At 38.6% G+C, this 24076-nt stretch overlaps 4 protein-coding genes across 4 annotated transcripts in view; 1 reads left to right on the top strand and 3 right to left on the bottom strand.

Moving 5' to 3' along the window:
* Nucleotides 1-5069: 5069 nt before the first annotated feature.
* LOC139717074 (enhancer of rudimentary homolog) lies at nt 5070-7822 on the bottom strand. Its single transcript, XM_071628585.1, has 4 exons — nt 7776-7822; nt 6865-6949; nt 6023-6143; nt 5070-5295 (listed from the first exon to the last, which is right to left on the bottom strand). Exons 1-4 carry the CDS (start codon nt 7776-7778, stop codon nt 5199-5201), a joined length of 306 nt encoding a protein of 101 aa, XP_071484686.1. The 5' UTR covers nt 7779-7822; the 3' UTR covers nt 5070-5198.
* Nucleotides 7823-10258: 2436 nt separating this feature from the next.
* LOC139716477 (testis-specific serine/threonine-protein kinase 3-like) lies at nt 10259-11221 on the bottom strand. Its single transcript, XM_071628025.1, has one exon. The coding sequence runs from the start codon at nt 11219-11221 to the stop codon at nt 10259-10261; it is 963 nt and encodes a 320-aa protein (XP_071484126.1).
* A 1954-nt stretch (nt 11222-13175) lies between these two features.
* LOC139716466 (testis-specific serine/threonine-protein kinase 3-like) lies at nt 13176-18367 on the top strand. Its single transcript, XM_071628016.1, has 5 exons — nt 13176-13535; nt 14342-14490; nt 15540-15700; nt 16981-17179; nt 17890-18367. The coding sequence occupies exons 1-5, from the start codon at nt 13176-13178 to the stop codon at nt 18365-18367; spliced, it is 1347 nt and encodes a 448-aa protein (XP_071484117.1).
* Nucleotides 18368-22571: 4204 nt separating this feature from the next.
* LOC139716455 (WD repeat-containing protein 64-like) overlaps nt 22572-24076 on the bottom strand; it is a 38276-nt gene continuing 36771 nt past the window's right edge. Inside the window, exons 24-25 of the mRNA XM_071628004.1 lie at nt 23653-23787; nt 22572-22828 (exon numbers count right to left, since the gene is read on the bottom strand). Of these exons, the coding sequence (XP_071484105.1) occupies nt 22733-22828; nt 23653-23787 (231 nt within the window). The 3' untranslated portion in view covers nt 22572-22732. The remainder of the gene's footprint in view (nt 22829-23652; nt 23788-24076) is intronic.

Genomic DNA, 24076 nt, shown 5'->3' with positions numbered 1-24076 from the left:
CGCCATATATGCAGCGAGTCTAAATTTTTGCGATTTGGGACTTACCGACGATTTCACGAGTGGTTAAATTTGCGATCGTGGAGTACTGTACTGAATGGAGAAATGTATGTGTGTGTGCGTCACATTCATATTGGGATCAGAGTCATTATTTTCGCATGTCTTTAATTTTGCGAATAGCACCCGACTCGTAAAATTCGCGAAAGTAAAAACCTCGCAAAATATTTGGCATATACAGTAATGGATGCTTGGACTCTAGAGGGATTTCTTAGCAATGGACTGTGGGATATGTCATCTAAAGAAGGGATACAGTGTATATTGTGCCAAGCATGAATAAACATGTACATGATGCAGAGACTCCAACTCTCCCGTTTTCGACGGGAGATCTCCCGCCGAAAACCCATTTTTGCAAAATCTCCCGTTCTCCCGCTTGAGATTTAATTTCTCCCACCCTGGCTCTTTGTCTCCTGTTGGAAAGGATTTCTTACTGATTGCTATCGTATGTTGAAAAAATAAGCCTGAAGATAGCACCAGAGAGCATCTAGAACCCTAGGAACTTCGTGCTTCGCACACATCAACTTTGAGTCTCCCGTTTGCTAGGGGTTTCAGGCGGGAGAATCTCCAGATCAGATGGTGCTTTGGGTTGGAGTCTCTGCATGATGCAGTGGATATTGCAAAAAGGGACATATAATGCAGTTACTTGAGCGAGTATCAAGTTTTTGTTGCTTTTTTAAATCAGTATTTGGTTTAGGTTCATTCCTATGCACCATATATATCTTACAGAAAGGGGGGGGGGGCAATGTTATTACAGGGGAGCCATTTTAAGTGCAGGTACTTTTTAGTGTTTCTCTGTTAAATGTTAGATCTGGTGCATGACTATGTGTACCAATCTGTATGTTATAAGTTATGAGAGATTGTGTTGTGAAATTGTTGGTGTTGCTGGTGTGTAGTTTGTGTAAGCAATGCTCTCTCATTTTATGATTTACATGTCACTGGATTATGATATTATATTTTTTTGCCTTCTGCTTCAAACCTTTACACTTGATCTTCCAACATCTCTTTTTTTTCTTGTTAATTCTGGATCAATATTATCAAATGCTTCAGTGGATTTTGATTGATGATAAAAAGCTGTCATTTCTATTTATATGTAGTAGCGATGAGCAATCCACTTTCCCTGGGACCAAACTCTCCAAAATACACTTACACTTACAATACCAGCCCACTTTATTTCTTCCCCACCCCCTTTTTTTCTTATTTTTTATCTCTCTCAATAAATATTGTAATCAATGATAATGTAATCTTGGTTGAGTTTGATTGCCTGATGATTCAAGTGATTTCTTTGATCATCAGTGATTGCACTATGCCAATGAAGATCTTACAATTGGGCAAAACTACATGATGAATTTGAGGGCAGCACCTTCCCAATTTATGGTGCATATGCCGTGACAGTCAAACGTTGCCACAGAACTCCCAAAATTCAACAGTAGGACAAGGGAGTTCTTACCATTAAAGAGTGCCAAAGATTTGTAAAACTCGACTACCACAACCGTCTTGAGTTGTGTGATCAGGATTGCAATGTAGCTTTTGACAATGGTACAAATACATTGTAGCAGAAAGCAGTCATCATCGTCCTAATTCTGCTTAAAGATATGTCAAAGATGTAGAATTTTTAAACCAGGTGTATGGAGTTGACTAAGTTTTTCAACCACCTCAAGTAGTCATGTTATGCCTTTTCATGACCAAGTATGATAGCAGTGGAATAATTGTCCATTTTCAAAGTATCCAAGAGCATAATTTTTTTTTTCTGACATTCAAATTGTCAAGACTCAAAATCTTCATGCAGTAGTGTTTGAAGTCTTTAGTTAAAACTTTCATTTTTCTATTACTGCTTTGAATCAGAATGTGTTTTTCTGTAAGGATAGATTATTTTTTTTTTTATATTGATTCTATAGTTCCGGAAGTATTAAATGGAGTAGATGGGATTAATGCATTCATGCAATAAATGATGAGCAGAAACTTGTGTTTGGTCCCAGGCTCTGTACTTATCACTGTAGTTGATGTGTCATCTCAGATTAAATCATTTTGTCACAATTGCAAAAAAGAAAAGCTAAAATAAAATTGAAAAAAAAAATAATGCAGGTGTTGCTCTTTGTACATAAATGCAAGGCTTGTTTATCTACATATGCCTTGTTAAAGTAAGAAAAAAAAAAGATTATATATGTGTCTGATTTTATCAATAAACTTGAAATTGGACATTCTTATGTTTGTGTGCTCAGTTTTGTTTTGTGGCTGGTCTGTAGCATACCGAGTACCTTTTGCAAGTAACATATCTTGATCGCAGGTGTCACTACAATAAACTCAATACCGTACTCCAAAAAGATACATGTATTACATGAAGTCAGCATAGTGTTATAACTGCTAAATTTGTCATCACTAGAGCTTGATTCAAACAACTGACAATTGTAAATTTACAACAGGCAGTAGCCACAAGATGAAAATCGGTCAATTTCTGAAAAATCTTTTACTGCAAAGATTCACTTATTAGAGGCTTGTGGTGCAATGCACAGGAAAACATGTTCGGTATCGTCCAGGTATAATTCTGCAACAAGAGTGATACAGAAGCAGCCTGAATCATTTTCCTCCAGGTGCGGAATTGTCCTTGATAGATGCCATACCATGTGTATTGTTTAAGTTGAGTTAAAGAGACGGAGTAAAACTAAAACATAGTGGGGGAAGATTCATCAAAATACGACAAAAAGAAAGGTATGGAATCTACATGAATTCATTTTCTATCGTGTCTTCAAAAAGATCACTTGGATTTGGTGCAGCAACATATGCACACAGAAAGAGGCGATGTCTGTATTTGCAATGCACGATGGGTGCTTAACAAAAATACATTCCTGCATTTTTAGGGATTCATAGCAGAAATATGTCACAGACTATAGAGTTTGATTTCATTTGATATGTTACTGAATCATATCCAGTTTTGTTTCCTCCTGAGAGAGTGCCGAAAAGACTGAGAATTCTTGAAAGATAAAACACTCATTTCAAGCTTTTAAAGTCATTATACTTTTGTAGTAGGTGATGAATTGATCTACACTTTCTGAAGCATTTTCTACCACTGCCATCTGTATACATAACTATTGTATAAGAATTGTGAGAGCATGAAAATGGAAGCTAGGGTCACTGCCATGCATAATCAAAAGGAAACTAAAAAAATAGGTTTCCACACAAGATGGGGAGACTAAGGAAGGGTTGATGTACTATTGTCTTGTAACTTGCAAATTATTAAAGACATGCAGATCATTGTTTGTTTTGATGTTTCATCATCAAGATCTACTACATGTATTTAACAGTTGAAAAATATGTGATCAATCAGACAATTCTTTACACAATCCACTGCAAAGAGCCTGATGTCATATTTATTCACACTACTGAAAAGTTTGCACACTGTAGATGTCCCCATGACAACAGATGCTTTAACAGCGAAACCTTTCTGAATACACAAGGAATGAAGGAAACTTACTGCTTTGGCACATTAGTCATCTGAAAGAAGGACAAAGTGACCAATAGGCCTATGTTCATGGAATTTTTTGCTGGCCATATTTCGCAAAAGAACTTAAAGTAATTTAAGCTACCATGGCAACTGCTTGCCAACAACCAACCAGCTGTAGTGAGCTTATGATTGTTGTTGCATTCAACTTAAATAATTGCGACTCACAATAACTTGACAGCAAATCAATAAGCTTGCTGCAGCGAAAGTTATACATATTCTTCCATAACACCCATCATTTTATACTGAAGTAAAATGAAATAATACAAAACTGCCACTTTTCTGTTCAGCATTGTTTCCACTTCTGAGAATAATATGCAGTGCCTGAAAGTACGTACATGTATGTACACACAACATATTGGGATCTTTTCTGCTGATTTGAAAAGAAAAATATTCAAATTGGTCTAATGCAGCTTGAGCAGTGTTTCATTCCTTTGAAAAAGCTAAACCAGTTTGCAAGACATGACTTGGAAGCAAAACATGTACAAAGAGAGGAATTTTTCTGAGCATACAGGTTCTCCAAGAGTCAGCCCCTGCATATTTCTTAAATCAATTTCAGATTTTTTCCTGTTATTTCCCATACGCACTATTTGTAATGACCAATTTGCTAAAGGTATCATGCCAGATAGAAGTACAAACACGAAAATACTCGGTACAATGCATTTACACAAAGAGGCATACACTGTATAACAGTAATAGGAAAAGAATTACATAATTACATTACATATGGAAATGTCACCTTTTTACTAGTTAGGTTCATACATTTTCAGTTTCAGCATATGCTTTGAGCAAGGTATGACAGTTACTGACATACAAGTCAGTGACTGTATGAAGTCATAAATAATCAAAGGTACAGTCAGCTTTTCAAATTTAATCTTAATTTTTGTTTAAGATATTTGGATGAAAATGCAAGCTTTTTTGCAACCAATTATGTATGATGAAGTTAACACACACATTACATGAGCACTGTGCACTTGGGGAATGTAAAAAAAGATAAAAGGAGAGAAAACAGTCGACACAATTTACTTGTTTATATGTATGCAGGAAACACTTAAAGCAATTCATAAAGTAGCTAGACCATTTTCCTATGGGGACCTGCAGCTACTATGACCAGCTGAAGCAGTTCAACTTTCATGAATATAGTTTAGAGACAACCGACCAGCTGTATATCTTTCCCCCATTGCCCTGGCAGCTGCAACATTTGAACGCTTCATTAGTTTTAATACATTAATGGAAGGAACCATGATGTGCGCAATGTAAAAGAGATCCTCTTGTAGTACCTGTATGACTTCCTCTTGGTGCCTCCCAAATACAGATAAGACATAACTAAGTACCCATCTCGCATACCTTGGGAATGAGTACTGATGGAGATGATGTAACAAAATCCTATCTATCCCTCTGTGTCTAACTATTCTACTCTACTCGTCTCATAAACCGCAAAGATCGGTATATAAAAAGAAATGTTCATGACAACACCAATGATGCAAGGGGGGGGGGGGGGATCCCCATCTGCCGTAAGGTGACATCACACCATGCCACACAGCTGATGACCAATCATCATTCGGCTCAGCCACAAGTGTATAAATTTACAGTGTGCTATTCAACAAGAGTGTCCACTTGGTGTCCCCTTTCGGGACTGACCACTTTCCTATTTCGCCGCTTCTTTGCTGAGGGTCACATAAATCTTTTCCTTGATCCACTCCTTGTTTCGAGGCACATAGTAGCATTTTGAATCCGTGTCCAGCCTAAGAATACAAGTATATAAACCAAACATTTAAAAAAAGTGAATTACATGGAGGAACTAAAAAAATTGAACGAGCGACATTGATTTAAACATAAACATCTGTGTAATTTAAGACTAACACAGTAGTCAACTTTTCAGACTACCAAGACTAAACATAACAACAAACATAACATTACAACTGATTGACAAATTGCCCTACATCGAAGTAAGAATTTCATGAATTTGAAAAACATAGCATTACTTTTTTCCCCACTTGCAAAATGCTTCTTGATATGAATATTTCTTTTTCTTCAATGAAAGAAATCATCTGCATTTCTAAGTCAACTTCAGGTGTGAATTATCCTTGTCATGTTGTATGCCAAATGCATTTATGCAATGCCCATTGTCTTGTCACTTAAGCCTTGTCTCATGAGAACCATTTACCTTAGTTGCAATTTTTTTCTAATTTCATTACATAAAACCAACATCTCAGAGTGAGTGCAGAAATGGAGAACAAATTTATAAAATCATAGAGCAATATAAATGGTTACAATGATCATCAACAACAAATAGAAAAGCCACTAAATTGTTTAAAGTGATACTGCTCATGCTAATAAGGGTAGTTACTCTGACTGGCAAAGACATAACAGCACTTTATGTGACAACAACAACAACAACAAAAAGTCAGTGTTCATGCACCAAGATATGGGCATTGGTTTAGATCCCTTTTAGATACATAGCACACTTACACTAGACAAGAGAGATCTGTAAGTTTGTCAATGAACTCAAACAGCTCACTGATGTCATAGGTAATGGAGGGACTGCTTGGGTGGACCTTCTTTAAATGCTCCTCAAATATTCTGCAGATCCCTGGGTTAAAATAAACAAACAAACACACAAAGTTAAACATCAGTAGTATACACGAAACACATGTTGTTTTTTTATGTACGTTTTTAATCAAAATCATAAAATGTATATTTATGTGAATATTACAAGACAATCCAATGGGAAATAAAACTACTGTATACGCCAAATATTTCGCGAGGTTTTTATTTTCGCAAATTTCGCGAGTCTGGTGCCATTCGCGAAATTAAAGACACACGAAAATATTGACTCTGATCCCCCATGTGAATGTGACGTACGCGTGTACATTTCTCTGTTCAGTACAGGACTCCGCGATCGCGAATTTAACCACTCGCGAAATCCTTGGGAATCCCCGATTCGCGAAAATTTAGACTCGCGAAATATATGGCGTATACAGTATAAGACTACAGTTCCGAGTATCAGTTATCATTACAGTTCAAAGCAGTCACAATACAATTACAAATGATTCTAACTGTATGTACTCACCTTGATGCTAATCATTTCAATTTATTAATGCTATTGTTTAAATATTTATTCTTTAAAAACAATTTGTTTCACACATGTTATATATGTTTTAATTTCAAGTATCACTGTATGTTTCAGCAGTAAACAGTAGAGTGAATGAAAATCCAGTAAGCTGCATTATCAACCAGTTCATTCAATACCTTATTATGCTTCAGTATTTACACCTTCCTTATTCCACGGGATATTACACTGATGAACCTACCTTCCATACACTCTTTGATGCTGTTGTAGTCGGAGTATGTCTTGGATTCAGGGGTGGAAGGCTGGATGAGCATGATAGTGTGCGCCTGTGAGGAGAAAAGACAGATGTATATCCAGACGATAGTATGCAGTAAACAGCAATACAGGTATGGTAAGTTTAAGCACACAAAATATAAATTTAAAAGGCCTTATCTGATGTTACACTGATGATGAGCAAATTTCCTGGCATTTATCTACCTAGCCAGACAGCAGCCCACACAGACGATGACACATACAATGTGCGAAGCAGGACACTTCCCGTTGCGTACAGCGACAGGACCGTGTATAAATATTACTATAGGTAGCCAGATATCAAATTAGATTTAGAGATTCTAGTGTTGTTCTGATTTTCAGTCTGTTTAAACCCGTAAACCCCCCCCCCCTTGTTTCTGTTTTGTTTTGTTTTTGTTTGTTTGTTTGTTTTTTTAAGATGAGGAGTCGAGCCGGAGCTGAGCTCAGCTCAGAGGAGGCTCCACCATGTCCACCTCAGCCTCAGGCTCTCAACTGAGATGAGGGATAAGCCCTATGAATGAGTAGGGGAACTAGCTAATAGACGCGTCTATACGAATATTACGATATAAATTAATTTACGGCTGGCCGAACGATACTTATATTTAGTAGCGATAGACCTTCTACAGAACTCAGTCAGACAGTAACGTTTAGATTGACATTGTGAAATGCTAGCAAACGCATTAATGCCTGTATCGGACTAAGACAGAAGTTGGGTTACAAACGATCTCGTTAAGAAATCAATTATCATACGATACGTTATGTGTTAAAATGCATTCAAAACAACCGCTACCTAGCTCCTTGTCAGTTGCATGCTGAAAACCTAATTAACTCACTCTGATGAGCTAATAATCACTAACTTACCATTGTTTCGTGAGGAAGCTTCAACGCTGCGGTCCACTACAACTACACGATGATGCACGTTGTTACGCACGCATGCGTGATGCGTCTACTTCTCCAGGCCGCCGGCCAGCTGAATGAATGCAGTACAGTTGTACTCACATGGGGCGCCATTGGCACTGGAGAGGATCGTCGAGCGAGCCTTGAGGCACGACAAGCAATGTAACTCGTGTACATTTGGGGAAAATGTCCTATACTTCTTCTTTTTTTCAGTTGGTTTTGCCCTTTACTCATTTTCAAAGCGACACAATGACTAAGCTTCCCCAACGTAAGCAAACACATGGAATTAATGTTTATTAAACAAAAAATGAACTTGTGTCAACCAGCGGCTGACGAGTGGGAAACATTCATTTTATTGTTTTGCATTTTGAATGTATTCAAAAAAAAAAAAAAATGATTGTTAGTGTATTACAAAACACCAGGCTGTTGGGTGAATGTGTTGGCAAGCACTATTTATAAAGATTACATGAATAATTATTACATCACATATGCTTATTTCAGTGAACAACACATGCTTGTAAGTTTCTACTAGTGCTCAAAATGGAACTATTATACGAAATGTCTTTTTTTTTTTATTGCACTTGGTGCAAATTACTACGCGTTTCTCTTGTAATGTATTGAAAGGTAAATAAACTCTCGAAAACAGAGGGAATGATAGATAGAAAAAATAAAACCAGAAACCCTAGAACGCTTACTACAAAGGATAGAGAATGTCGGAAAGATTTTTACTCTGCTAATTAAAGAATTAACTTGAACACCTTCTCCCAAAGGGGATGTTTATTCCCTTTATCTGTATCTCTTTCAGTCTCCGCCGTCTCATCTTAGTTATTATAACACGTTTCTCTTTTGAAGGGAAAACTCTTTTGAAGGATAAAAATGTCGGACAGGAAGCACGTCTTTGAAGCCCAAAGCACACACACACACACACACACACACACACACACACCCTCACACTTTTTCCCCTTGATCTTTATTGATTTCATTCAAATCATATCAACCCATTCTGGGTATATCATTAAGAGACAATATTAATGCAATTCAAAACATAAACAAAATTAATTAATATTCAGTGTACAGCAATTTCTTTTTCTTCATCCCGATATCCCATTCTAAGCACACACACACATAGGGTGTACACACACATCAAATAATGTTAGATTTTCTTTAGCTATGGGTGACAAAGGATATATTAGGTGAGTGGACTATAATGGTATCATCGTGATGGAAAAATAGAAAAAACAGGAAAGTTAGTTAACCCTAACACCCCATAACACGTCCCCCCCCCCCCACCCCCCGCTTTCGAGTAATACGAGTTTGGCCAGAACTGTGAGAAAAGAACACGCGTTTTTAGAAAATGCTATTTCGATTATAGGTCATTGAGCAATGAGCAACACACAGACATTTAATGTGGGCATATAATGCCTCAGATGAAACATGTTATGCAGATGATAAAAAAGTTACGAATAAGGCATATTCAAAAACCAGGACTTCCGAAAAGTAAAACACTTACAAAATGTCTGTTAAAGTCACGTTTATTGCATAATTATTTTGACACATTGCTTATTTGCGATATAATCATACAAGTTATTCAAGAGTTGTAATTCTAAGAGCACGTTCTTCCCTGTTTCCTCAGCTGCTTGATTTTTTTTTTTGTCTTTCTTTTTCTCCAGCGTGATAGAAAATAAATGTCAAATCAAACATTTTTATTACGTTTGCTAGAGCAATAACAAATACCTGAAATACATACCCCCGGTACATAACTGGGAAAATAGTTTGTTAGACGCTTCAATTTTAACAGCTTTGAACAGATCCGCATGAATTCTTATCATAGTCATATCATAATTATCATGATTAATTATCATAGCCTTGCACTTTCCCTTGGTATGGTAGGTAAATGTTTGATTTAGTCTCTGTTTTTTCTCAGTATTTCTCTGTTATACATTCATCTCCGACTTTACGTTCTTCGCATCCTATTCTTGCAGCAATCAGTAATAATTATGTGCGATGTGTCATTAAACAGTCGTTAGTAATCAATGATATCAGAATTCCCGTTGCAGTGAAAGTATGAAATGCAATAAAAAATTTCGCCTGCTGTCGTGAGCTTTTTACCTTACCCATGTGTGTGTGTGTGTGTGTGTGTGTGTGTGTGTGTGTGTGTGTGTCTGTCTGTCTGTCTGTCTGGTGTTACAAAGTTTTGTACATGTTGGTCTTTAAACCGTCATCCGAGCATTCGATTATGACCAATGCTCTGAATGTGTATGTTTCCTCCTTCTATAGCGATGGTTGGATGAAAAAAGGGAGAACAAACAAAAGTTGTGTTGCTTCACAATATCCACCTTATAGTCAGTGATAATCAGGCCATGTCTTCTTACAACCCTTCTCAGACTGGACGCAGTTTTTAAAGACGGATGCCCTCGTACACCATCCCGTATAGTAGTTTGGCTCCATTAATCAGCCATCGACATCTGTGCCTGGTTGAGCCACTCGCTCTCCAGGACGTTACCCAGATCCATCCTGTCCGCAGGAGAGATGGTCAGCATACCTCTGATCAACTCGCGACACTCCTCCCTCACCCCTCCTCCCATACCCTTCCCGTCGAAGCGCACCCCAGCACACTGGGACTGGAGGATCTTGCGGATGTTGGTCACATCATCGCCGAAAGGCATCACTCCACTCACCAAGATGTAGAGGACCACGCCCAAGGCCCAGACGTCACTCTTAAATGGATTGTACATCATCGAGCGAATGATTTCGGGAGCAGCGTAGGCGGCAGAACCACAGAAAGTGTCGCTCAAGTCTCCCGTCTCTACTCGCCTCACGAAACCGAAATCACTGAGCTTGATGTTGAATCGGGTGTCGAGAAGGAGGTTCTCGCACTTCACATCGCGATGTGCCACACCCATGCCGTGCATGTAGAAGAGTGCACGAGCTGTCTGCATTCCCCACGTCCTCGCCAATCTCTCCGGCACGGGCCCCCTTGTGACCAGTCGGATGTACTCCAAGACGTCACCAGACTCGGCAAATTCGAGGATCATGTAGACTTTGCCGCTCTGTTCGAACCAGTCGTGGGTGCGCAGGACGTTCGGGTGTCGGAGGTGACGGACGAGAGCAAGTTCTCGCGGCAAAAAGTTTCGCTGGTAATCGCGTGGGGCTCGCTTTCGATCAATGATCTTTACAGCTACTCGTTTCTTGGTGGACGTCATAACGGCCATCCTCACTTTGGAGTAGCTTCCAGATCCTAGTTTATGGGCAAGACAGTATCCTCGGCTCAGCATTACGGCGTTATCATTCGGGGTAGACATCGGTGGGTGCTCAGCAGGTGCCCTAACCGCCAGCTGCTTTGACGATCGAGTTTGCGACGTAGACATACTTGTCATTTTCATTCGGATTTTATTTACTGAACTTTGCATCATAAAAACTAGCTAATGTGTCCTTGATATCGAGTGCATGCCTAAATGCTTTTTTTCAGTTAATATAATGAACAGTTATATTAACACCTTGTTCTAGCGCCCATCGCAATGCATACACGAGGTATTGTAAAGTTGAGTTTCCATCAACGCGCAGATACCAAACATAATTTTATACTGTACCTCGTAACCAAGCGTCATCAAGCGCGCATTGTTGCGTCACACTTTGTCAATGAATGCGTTCTCTCTCGTGCACATGTACTCCTCGTGTTTGGGGACAAAGAAAATGCATATATGCATGAAATGTACACTGTCTTTCATTACATTTGATTTAAATCTGTCTAGAAGAAAAGAAACGCCAATCAGACACTCACTTGCGTCGTGTGCCCGGTGAGAAAGGCCCTTGCATGGTAACATTAACATTAGGCTGTGGTCCTTCTGCCGGGCATACAAAGACAGAGTGAATAGGATATTACGGATAATGCACTCAAAATGACGCACGACTGCGAATTATTCAAGTTAAATGGTTCACATGATGTTTTTGAAACGTGCATGTTTTGTTGAATGTGTTCAATGAATTCCACAGGATATAGGCACTCGATTATGCTCCATATACGAAGAAATATGTTCGGTTTGGCCCAAACAACCACATCGATATACAGTTCTTCACGTGCGATGCGTTACAATTTCTTCACACTGTTCTTCAACTGTTCTTCAACATTGTTGACGATAGAAATGGACAGTATGTTTCAGAGAAATATTTGCACTAAATTAAACAGTTCGTGTGACCAGTTCACTATGGTTTTCACGTTTCTCCTGTCTGGCGCAGAATGTAAGCTGATAGAACATTTAACATCAACAATGTTAGGTCCCAACTATATACAGTGAGTGAGTGATAATAGATGGTGACAATATCTTCTTGACCCTAAACTACATCTAACAGTCCTTCTGTATCACGGAAAAGACATTATCAGTTGTGCAAGTTTTAATGCAAATCAAACTGACAGATCTTGTCTTTTTTTCGAAACAAAGAGATATTCTTCTCTCTTTTTTTTCTCTCTTTTTTTTCACACCAGCAGCTTAACACAATCATGAATGCAGTACGCCGGGTGTAAAAGGCAAGACCCATCTTTCGTCTCACCTCCCTGGTACAATGCATTTACACACACACACACACACACACACACACACACACACACACACACACACACACACGTGTGTGTGTGTTCTCGATGGTAACACTACAGTATCACAAGTATGTGAAAAAGATTCGTTTTGGATTACACCGTTTATCATGTTTTGTTGTTTGTTTGTGTGCTGTGTTTGCTGTTTGTTTGTTTCTTTCTTTCTTTCTTTCTTTCTTTCTTTGTTTTTACTCTGATAAAAATAGTTCGGTTATCATGTCATGCTGCCAGATTGCTAAACATAGGTTTATACCATGAAGTGTATTGTAATACGCCTACAGAAGCAGATGCAGATCAATATTATAATTCTGCAGGAGCTAGGGAACATACTGCCTTGGAATCAGTGACGTTCACAAAGGTCAAAGAAAGTACGCTGACGCGCACGCGCTCCCTGCTGTAGCCTACGCGCTTACGTTGCCATGCTCACTTATGACGTATCACTTATCTGCACTTTTTTGGGTGTCATGAAAAAAAGTGTGTACCAAAACATAAGGGCTGGCAAGAAAATGAAGTCGGACGACCAAAGCAAAGACAGCACAAATTAAACGATTGTTAAAAGTCCTCAAGCAAGAATTCAACGTGTCAAGTTTCAAGACTGAAGCAACATTGGTCAAGAAATTGGACTGTACAACACATGCTAAACAAAATATTGGTTTCTAGGCATGTGGAAATGGTTGGAGTTTAATTTGAGGAATAGGCCCGACATCGGCGAACAATATAATCGTATCACTCGAAGATACGCAGATCAGTAACAACAACAAAACGATAAAAAAATGTCGTCAAGTCTACCGAAGCAGACCGGCCCGGGATCGTCGATGTCAGATGCATTGAGGGACCCGGGCACGGCAGGCACGGCAGGCACGACGTCGGTGCGGCGTGTGATCAACGAGGAAGTCATGCTCAGTAGGAAGGGCTACACGCTCGGGCTGATGCTGGGGGAGGGCTCGTATGCCGCTGTCTACTCCTGTCAGCTGAATAACAACCGCGGCAAGTGCGCCATTAAGATTGTCAATCGCAAGAAGGCGCCGAAGGATTTCCTGGAGAAGTTTCTACCCCGAGAAATGAAGATCCTCAGTCAAGTGAAGCACAGGAACATCGTCAAGTGCTACGATATCTTTGACACCGGCAACAAGGTATTAGCATGCTTTGCTTTCGAGAGGTGATGCTACGTGATTGATAAACTATGTCTTTATTTATTTTTTTATATTTTGAAAAAAAAAAAGTCATGTGGAAACGATGTCAATCTGTCAATAGTAATGGGATGATTCTATAGTTATAATATTGAAACAAGAAATGTCAATTTGAGTGAGAAACTCTTATTTACAAAAGTTAGTTAGCCATATATAGGCCTATCGATATCAATCAATATCACTTCTTGGCCTTTTGGCTAAGATCATGTGTAGCATCTTATTGATTATGATGTAGCCATACATATTGAGAGCTCCCACTAACTGAGTTATTCAGCCAGCATTATGTTGTGCGTGCAATCAACACATATCTCCACAAACAAACATTCAGGCATATAAACAATAAACACAAGAATCCCAAATAGTGGGAATATAATCATAATCCTACTCAGTAGGAGTATGAGAGAGCGCGCAATGAGAGAAGCGTGTATGAGATCGTCTCAACCTTGAGTAGGACTGTACTGTGGCGGTGTAATAAAGTAAATTATTAATAGCATTATGAGTTTCGAGCAATGTATTTCAATCATTTTCATTGTTCAAACTAAGATTAGTGATTGCACTCCGATGAGTACATTGTCATCTTATACTAGTAGACCATAATTGTCCTTTCACCGCGTTTGCCATTTCTATAATCTTAAGGGATACTGAAACAAAGAAAAGACCTCCCGACGTCCAAAGGACTACTTTAAATTTTTGGACAATCACTCCTTAACACTCCTTAACATTTTACCGCTGATCTATTATTTTTTTAGGTGTACATGGTGTTGGAATTGGCGGGCCATGGGGACTTGTTGGATTACATCAAACTCCGTCGCTCCCTCTCCGAGGACAAAGCCCGTGCTTTCTTTACGCAGATGGTGGATGGAGTGTCCTACATCCACAGTCTTGGGATCGTTCACAGGTGAGTTGATAATTATCATGAACGCTGGTTCTTTGGACTTTGGTGTGATTCTGTTGATTTACTATCGCCCATTGTTAGTGTCATCACAGAGTTCTGTATAATGTGGCATTTTAGGATGTACAAAATCGTGTGGTCAAGAGCGTTCTCTTTAAGTCGGTATAGTATCTATAGTTTTGGTTGAGATGCGGATTCAGGTTTTGACTTTTTGCAAGATAATTAGAAACTACTTATATGAAATATCAAAGAGCATACAATTCTAAGAGGGATTGAAAGTTGATTTGATGGAAATTGGTTTTGAAATGGGCGAGATATCCAAAAACAAAGTAAAACAAAGTGGTCTTAATAAAGGTGGAACGCACCTTATTAGGACCTCTTTGCTTCTGATTGATATCTCGGCCATTTCAAAACCAATTTTCATCAAATAAACGTTTAATTCCTCTGAGAATTGTATGCTCTTTAATATTCCACATGATTGGTTTCTAATCATCTTGCAAAAAAGTTAAACCTTGAATCCCCATCATAACCAAAACGACCACCCCTTTAACATGACTATATATAATGTATCGACTTTCTGCAACGACTGCATGCATGCTTTATAAAGTAATTATCAAGTTGAAATGAAAAACCGACAAAGGACTTTAAGGTCCACGAGTAGAATTTTTAATGTCAAAATCTCATGAAGATGTCATGAGTGTTTTGTAAATTGCAGTTATTGTAGTTGTAACGGCATCAGCGGCTATAGGGAAACAACTAATCAGCTTTGCGTGTCTATAAATTGCCGCACAGGTATCCATTGTCATGATTGCAATAGAAAATATTCTGGTTATCATCGGTATGTTATACGAAACACGCCCCAGAAATATCACAAATTAGGCTCCGAAACATTTCGTATCTGTAGAAGATGTAATCATGACTCAATCTCCATCATAATCCAGAAAGAGTATTTGTAATGATTTCTATGTGCTTCACTTAAGATATTGCGATATAAGATTAAAATGTATACTTTATGCCATATCTTGGATGTAATTCCTTTATTTTTCTTCTGACAGGGACATGAAATGTGAAAACATCTTGTTGGACAACATGAACGTGATAAAGATCTCAGACTTTGGTTTTGCACGATTCATGGAGCCGCGGGATCTGAGCAAGACGTACTGCGGCAGCGCAGCCTACGCCGCTCCAGAAATACTAAAAGGAAACATGTACAACGGTGAGTAAACAAACAATATTTTTTGTTTACCTTTCTTGTCTGTATTTTTAACATGGAATTTTGTTGAGACACTCTTAATTAAAAGGTTTCATGCTCTCAAGGAAATGACAATGCAGTTTCAAAATGTAACATGTAATTACACTCATTATTGTATAATTGCGATTAGAAAAAAAAAAATCTGCTCCGTCCTTAAGTTGACAATAATAAAAAAACTGAAATCTTTATGACAGAACTGTTAAAGTTTCGTGAAAGAAAATAAATGGAAAGATAAAGCTTACAATGTTTTCGCGAAATAGAGCTATTGGTCAAATGCCAATCACACACGGAGATAATATCATTTCAATTGCCTGTCACATCTTCCACTGGATGGCACACATAATAAAATGGTATGAAACGACCCCTTCTCTCATATGTCCCTTCCATTTTACAATATCAGAATTCATTGATCGTTGCTCCTTTGGAACTTTGATGCAAAGGATAAAGTTTCTTCACGATGAAATATCTCTTTTAAAAAAAAAGTTTTAGTGAAGATATGACTAGAAGACTTGTGAAGCAGTGATTTCATTGCCTCATCTAATTTGCATGTTTAATGACTGCAACTTATATAACTTTTCATAAAAAATAGTGAAGCCTTTGAAATTCCATAACCTTCCTTTTTTTTTTTGTCGGATGCCAGTTATACATCAGCTTGGTTGCAGTTTGTTATTCCGAAGGTTCGTTAATCTGAAATGATATAAGATCCCTTATTCCGAATGTTCATTAATCCGAAAATGAAAGATAGATCGAAATCCCCGAGATTCGTTAATCCGATGGGATAGGTCTGTTATTTCGACGGTCCTTATAATCGGAAAAGGAAAAAAGGTTCGTTATGCTGAAGATTCGTCAATCCGAAAATGGAAAAAAAAAAAGCTCGTTATTCCGAAAGTTACGTAATCCAAAAATGAAATAAGGTTCGTAATTCCGAAGGTAATTCGTCTGTACGCATCTTCTTGGGGATTTACGAACCTTCGGAACAACAAACATTACCCCTAAATGGTGGGTTCGGCACTATGCACTCGAAAAACGATTCAAACATTAAGTGGATGATCAAGGACCAGGTCGATCAGCGACTCTGCTTTCGACTTTATTCTATTCATTAAGGTCACCTCCTAAATAGGGTAGATTTATACTTGAACACCTCTCACGATTTTGACCATGGCAGCCAAGATGATTTTGCAATCATAGTCCAATATTTCTCCCTATGATCCTTATCATGTATTCTACACTCTGTGCTATGTCAGGCAAGGCATACGACGTCTGGAGCCTGGGCATCATCCTGTACATCATGGTGTGCGGCACCATGCCATTCGATGACTCCAACATCAAGCGGATGATCAAGGACCAGCTGGACCAGCGACTCTGCTTCACCAAGAAGAAGGAAGTCTCACTCCTCTTCAAGGACGCCATCTTTGCCATCCTGCAGCCGATCGCCGACAGGAGGTGAGGGAGCTCTTTATGGTTTATGGGAGAGCCTTAAGGCTCTAGTATATGGGAGATGCATTCAGCATAATATTGTTATAACCAAACAAACAACACAGTGAAAGTTCTCTCAAGATCAGGGCCCCGTTTTATCAAAAGATATAATCGATTATAAATTTCCTTACGACACAGGCTGCCATGGAAATCAACTATATAATCAATTATAAGTCTTCATAAAACTGCTAGGGCCAAGATACAATAAATGGCGATTTGGGAATGTTAACGTTCCATGTCTTATCAGGAAACAGAGATATCACCATGATACAACGTCAAGTTTTATTTTTAGAGCGTGCATGTGTGTGTGTGTGTGGGGGGGGGGGGGGGGTTGACAAGGATAGTGCTCGTGGTTAATTCAAGGGTTAATGGTTACACCCATCCCTCTCCCTCCCGCTATTAATGACTATACATGTAAAATATTTGAAATGACTGTCGTTAACAAACCCATACAGTTTGCATCACTTCCCATTGCCAATATCTTTAAAGGTACTGCAAACAGTCTGTTCAAGATACAGTATGACCCCCTCCCCCGCCAAAAACAAAACATAACAAACCAAAGCAAAACACCTATAAAAATCGCTTTCAATGCCAGAATTAATAAGAATAGACATGACAATTTGTACTTTCTACGTAACTTGATTAGACATTCGTAAATCATTTATTGCACTTTGCAGACTAAAAATTGACGAAATACCGCTACATCCGTGGATGGAAGGGGGAAATGCTGCCTCGACGTCGTCCGGCTCTAGCCAAGGCAATTCCTCGTCGGGGTTCAGCGCCTCCACTAGCATACCGCCAAACCATCTGATCACCGCCAAGCCGTCGCAGCCCCCAACCCCAACCCCGGCCACCAGTAATCTGGCGGACAACGAGCGCGTCGTCGGAAACAACAACGCGGCGACGCGCTCCACCCCGCCATTACGCGAAGACCGTTCGTCCGACTCCACTAGCCGATTCGCGCAGAATCAGACTCGCCGCAAAACCAACGCCGAGCCTGGAGCGAGTGCGGTGTCGTCAGCAAGTCAGGGCAGCACCAATTCGCCCATGACGTCGCGCACTGTGGATGTGGGCAGGTCGGGTCGCGGTGGCGGTCATCGTGGAAGGGCCACGCCTACTCCAACACCAAAGAGACAGCCTCGAAACCACACTTGAACACTCATCGGCTGACGCACACACTTTGTTCTTGTCCATTACCATCTTTCTTCAACCAAGTTGTTCTTTCCGATGTATGAAAAGAACTAGAACTACTTGGAATAATTCACCCGCAACGAAATAATGTTTATTAACATCTTTAACAAAGTCCTGTTCTTTCCCGGTTACAGGATCAAAATGTACAGAACTTCTGTCAGCACGAGCTTACTAACATGACCCAATGTCCCTATTTCTCTTTATCATTAACTCCAAGTATGGACAAAGCCAAAGCATGAATCAGGATTAATATAAACTAAATATGAATAATATGAATATGTCACCAAGTGCTCCTGACAGCTCAACTTTATCATTAGCTGTATCTTTATAGTAGTGATGAAAAAAAAATCGAAATTTTGTATCGAAATTTTGTAAATTTGCACTAACAGGCAATGGCTGCGCATATAAGTTGATAGCAGTGGCCATGCGTCATGGTGCAATATTTAGATAAGGAGGCATCTTAATATTAATTTACGTGAGTACATAGTGATGAGATTAAAATCTTTGCTGTATATATCATCATGACATGCAAAGGACTGCAGTGTTCTTAATTTGTCGAGTGTCTCTCACTAGTAAAAATAACCCTCTGGATCAAATATGGACACTTCTTCCTTGTTTGTTTGTTAGTTTCATTTCCATCTGAGAAGATGGCTGGACAGCCAATATTCAGCTGCAATCGCTGGTCTTCCATGGGGTCCAGTTTGGATGTAAGGCGGGACCACTTTTTCGGGTTAAACACTCTATATCAAGGATCCTTAACACCAAGTAAGTTTTTGTCTGTGATCAAAAGACATGATGGCCGTATCTCACATTCACAAAAGAAGCAAATTGTCGCCTTCACCTTTTTTTAACTTCTTATACTTTACTACACTCCTGACAAGTACAAACTTTCATTCCATATATTTCAGACAAAAATATATTTGTTTTGTACACATTAAAACTTCACCTCAAAATATCAGTCCGTTGTGGCAACTCAATTACCACAGAGAGGCACAAACATAGTAGATTTCTTTCCTTGCACTCTGTGACCAACTGCATTCGTCTGTAAGTGGCTATAAAGCAATTGTGGTTCTAAAAATTGGTCTGAGCAGTGGTATTTGCCATATCTTTATTGTCACTTTGCCAGTGCATCTGGTGATAATGAGTTGCAAGGAAATCACAGAATTGTTTCATATCATATTCTTTCTTTCTTTCTTTCTTTCAAAAGAAGAAGTATGGATCATATACACTAATCAAATAAACAACCATTGGTGTTTTTCATATCATTAGAACATGAGAAGCCAAAGTCCTTTATCAACTGCACAGCAGAAGGGCAAAAGTATGAGGTGACATGTAAACCCACTCATTACCCCCCCCCCCCCCCACCCACCCATCTCCCTACTGATGTATTATGTGGTCACAATTTCAGTATCATGAGCAATGGGGAATGATGTACAAACAGCGGCACAACTTTATGACATTAGAACAGAGATTGGGTCGAGTACTACATTGTTAAAAGACTGCAGAAAGACTCATTATACTGTTATATTTGATTTTCTTTTTTTCTGGGGGGGGGGGGGGGGAATAAAATCATCACAGACTGTGGACAGAAAAAGAAGGGAATCCCTTGAAGCCCAAGATTAATCCAATACTCAGCAGAGAAGTAATCATTCAAGTTCCATCAATAAACACTCCAAGCAGATGTGATGGGTGAGTGGAATATTTCTCTGGTAATTCATGAATATGCTTCTCCTTTATCAATAGAATCACTACGATATGATAATTAATATTGACCGGGAAATAAAAGACAAGCAAAGCGTACAAAATCACAAATTGAAGGCATCAATGATATTGTTCATTGAGTGTGTGCAATCATATCACAACAGCGTGTGTGGTGTTAAGAAATTTCCCTCAATGGTTTCATAGATTTTCAAATAATAATACTTTCACACTTTCATACATACTTCCCTATCTTCAGTAAAAAAAAAGAATGTTTTACTTCATCCAAAATGTACTAACTGATCAGAACGCATAGACTCTGTTCAGACAGTAATGAGAATACACACCAATATGCATAGAGTTAATAAAGAGTTGCATAAGATCACATGAAATCAGACACGGTCCCACCTTTTTCCAGGAAATTGATAGTGGGGAAAAGAATTCACATCACAGCAATTTTTTAAACCACAAAGGAGGTGTGATAATGAGTGAATACAACTGTGCTGGCAAAGGAGACATTGCATGCACACAAAAATATATCCCAAGTCAAGAAATTCATATGATGGATATACCAGTAAGGCCAAGAGATGAAAACAAGGTACATATCAAAATTGAGAGAGTATATCAAAATCAAGGTGCTGCACAACCACAAGATTAAATGCATATTGCAATTTCTGCATGGCATTTGAAAAATCGCCAATTCAGTCAGACAACTCTAGAAAGCAATAAGTACATATTGCTGTAAATACTTGGACGGATTAGAAAATTGATCAATTTTATGTTCCATGAGAAAAAATTATTCCAACATGGATGGATGGATTAAAAAAAAAATGATCACTGTATGTCCCATACGATATAATCCAAAATAGATGAATTTTGTACCGTTTAGAACATAAATGACATTATACATGGTCGCGATGCATACAATTACATAATATCTAAAATACTTCGATAATTTTTGTTTATATGGCACACACAACTGATAATATATATATATTTTTTTGTGATTAGTGTATAATACCTATCACAGCACGGCATAAGCTGCTAGAAGCAATAAACCTCTATACAATTCATCCTCAGAAATGGCAGGACTATCCCACAAAAATACTCGAGTAATTGGTAACTTTCCATCGCCACAACATCCTTGCCACATTCATCAAAAGTCCTGATATCTGATGTCTTTTGTTTCCTGTGATGGCAATCATATTACCAAAAGTAGAATGGCTGAATTCAGTTTTGGTACAGAAATTACTAAGCACAACATCATCTCTGATTTATAAAAATGATAGCAAACTGTTCAATCACAGCTTCATAAGTCACGTCCGTCTCTTATTCTCAACTGTAATTACCTTTCTTTTTGCATATCTAGATGACATACTGCATAGAACAAATTCATGGAATGAGCACATATAGTGTCAATAAAACTCAAATATAAATAATATATAAAACTAGGACATTTATGGAATGTCATTTTAGCTACTCACTTGACTACAGCAAAGTAAATGGAAGTGAGGTATAACTCCTAGTTAATACCTAGTGTAGTTTCAATATTTGAGGTGGAAGAAGAAAGATATTGTTACTTGAGCAATGCAACCTGCTCACGTATCTGCTCTCATACCATTAAGCATAGATTGTTGTGAGTCACCCAGTGAGGACTAACAAATGATGTTGATGAGAATACATAATTGCGATTTCTATCATAGTCTGAAAGACTTTTTTGTTTGAAGAACTAAATAACGCAAATAGGCATAGCATGATATTACGTACAGCTCTTTGCACAATACAGAATTGAGAATGAGTGTTTCTACTCTAATGCTATTATCTAGTTTTCATCTTTCTTCACAAAGATTGAAGATAATAGTGGTACTTGTTATTGCTTTTAACTGGTAAGCTTGTTTTGATATATTAACCAAGTATCATAAAGATGATAGTTATGATATAATCAGTTTCTTATGTGAGGATTCCACACATTGCAGTCAATGATTAATACTTCAGTCTTGCCCATGGTCCTACTACAGCTCTGATAATTCAGAATGATGAGCCCACATGTTTTCGTTTTGTTTTGTTTTGTTTTGCCTTGTTTCTTAAACCAAAACATGACTGGAGCACGCAGTGTCACTGGTATTACCAGTGGTGTGTGTTCAATACACTGGATATAAAAAGCGTGGATTCACTGATAGCCAATATGATCTGTAGATCAGTTTGGGGCAAAAACAAGTAGTACATCTTGATGTACAAGCTGCTTCAGGGGGCCAAATCAAGCGAGTGAACTGAATACATGAATATAAGAAAGACAAAAGTCTAATGGAGAGAATTTTGAGGAAAAAAATAACATTCTTCTATTTTAAATTTTTAGTTATGGAATGTTATGTATGCAAGTTGTAATGTAAAGCAGTCATTTGAATGATTATCTATATTTGCATTGATTACTTCTCAAGGGGTCTCCAAAAATAATAGTCAAATTGGGACTTTGTCCATTCTAATATTTAGATATTCAATTGTCAGCAGTAGGATAAGATAAAGCTGGCCAGAGCTATCACTCCTCTTCCAAAACATGGAACCTCAATCTTGGTGTAATATGCGCCACAGACTTTCTGTCGGTGGGGAAGACACCATAAGGCAAGTACCCCCTCACTTTGCAAGCTTGTCTGGCTGGTGGCGCCGTGGGGAGGGTGCCGGGGACCGACTCATGGGTGATACGGCGCCTCTCTTCTGCCCTTTGCCCTGCTGAGAGATCACAGTTAAACCACCAGAGATGATCATAAGATATACTGTATATCACCTTACTGATATATATGTTCAACATCTACCTCTGATTTGTAGAAGACCTCATTAAAAAGAAAACAGTACACCTAGTGCTATATGGTGCATGATAATCTACAGTACTGTTAAGGCATAGATATTCAAGTCGTGCAGTAGACTCTTGGACACATCACTCTGACTTTTGATGTTGTACTTTGATGACTCTGCTTGGATTGGAAATAGCATATAAGCAGAGCTTGACATTAGCAGTGGCCTGAGGCCACTAAAAAGTGTTGTTGGGCCACCAAATTGATCTTTTGGTGGCCCAAACAGACAACTAGGATTCAAATCAGATTGTTACTTTTGCTTTTATTTCAAGCCACTACATATCTTTTTCATATTCAAAGATTTTATGTTTAGTGTCGATCCCAGACATAAGGTTGTATATTTCCAAGAACTATACTCAGTTTCTCCTTCGTTATGTATCGGGACTTCAAGTGACACCAGTCAATAAATCATCTAAAGGATTAGTAGATGCATGATATGTGTGCATCTACCAACAAGACTGCAATGAATCAACTTAATGCAATTTCTTTGGCAAATAAACAGCAATGAAACATGTGTGCTACTTACATCTAACTCAAACTTCATAATCACATTTTTGTTGCTGAATTACTGATTCTATATATCAAGTTATGTCATGCAGATAAACCAGATTGCACTTTACCATCATCTGTAAATTCTAACAGCAAATATCCCTAGGAAGGTGTTTGTATATTAGCCTGACAGAGTTGTTACATTACTCTCACCTTTGTTGAGACTTCTTTAGTGGGTGATGGCACCCTATTGCTCTTTGGTGCCGGTCCAAACAGGTAGGAATTGTCGGCCATGGCTGAGTTGCTGTACTCCATGGGAGGGGTCTTCAATCTTTCTGGAGTCTTCACCTACATAAGTAACAGAAGAGTAAACAAAATGAAGTTTTAGGGGTGAAGAAAGAAGTCTTGGGCAAACTTATTTGAGGGGATAAAATCATCTGAGTATTGCAAGTTCATCTCCCATCACATTCTTGCAAATTATTACCCAGAAAGAATATAACAAAATTGGGGAGCTTTGAGGGACCTCCAAGAGGATATGGTGCACACTGGCAATAATACCTGCCAAGCTTGTAGAAAATTGGACCATGCATTTTCAAAAGAAGATCAAAATGTAAAAACTGACCCTATATTCGATCCT

The sequence above is a fragment of the Diadema antillarum genome, unplaced genomic scaffold (assembly GCF_040938485.1).
Source record: "Diadema antillarum isolate AM-2024a unplaced genomic scaffold, OU_Dant_1.0 scf00000007, whole genome shotgun sequence".
In the NCBI taxonomy this organism is placed as follows: domain Eukaryota; kingdom Metazoa; phylum Echinodermata; class Echinoidea; order Diadematoida; family Diadematidae; genus Diadema; species Diadema antillarum.
This window is presented reverse-complemented; position numbering and strand designations above follow the sequence as displayed.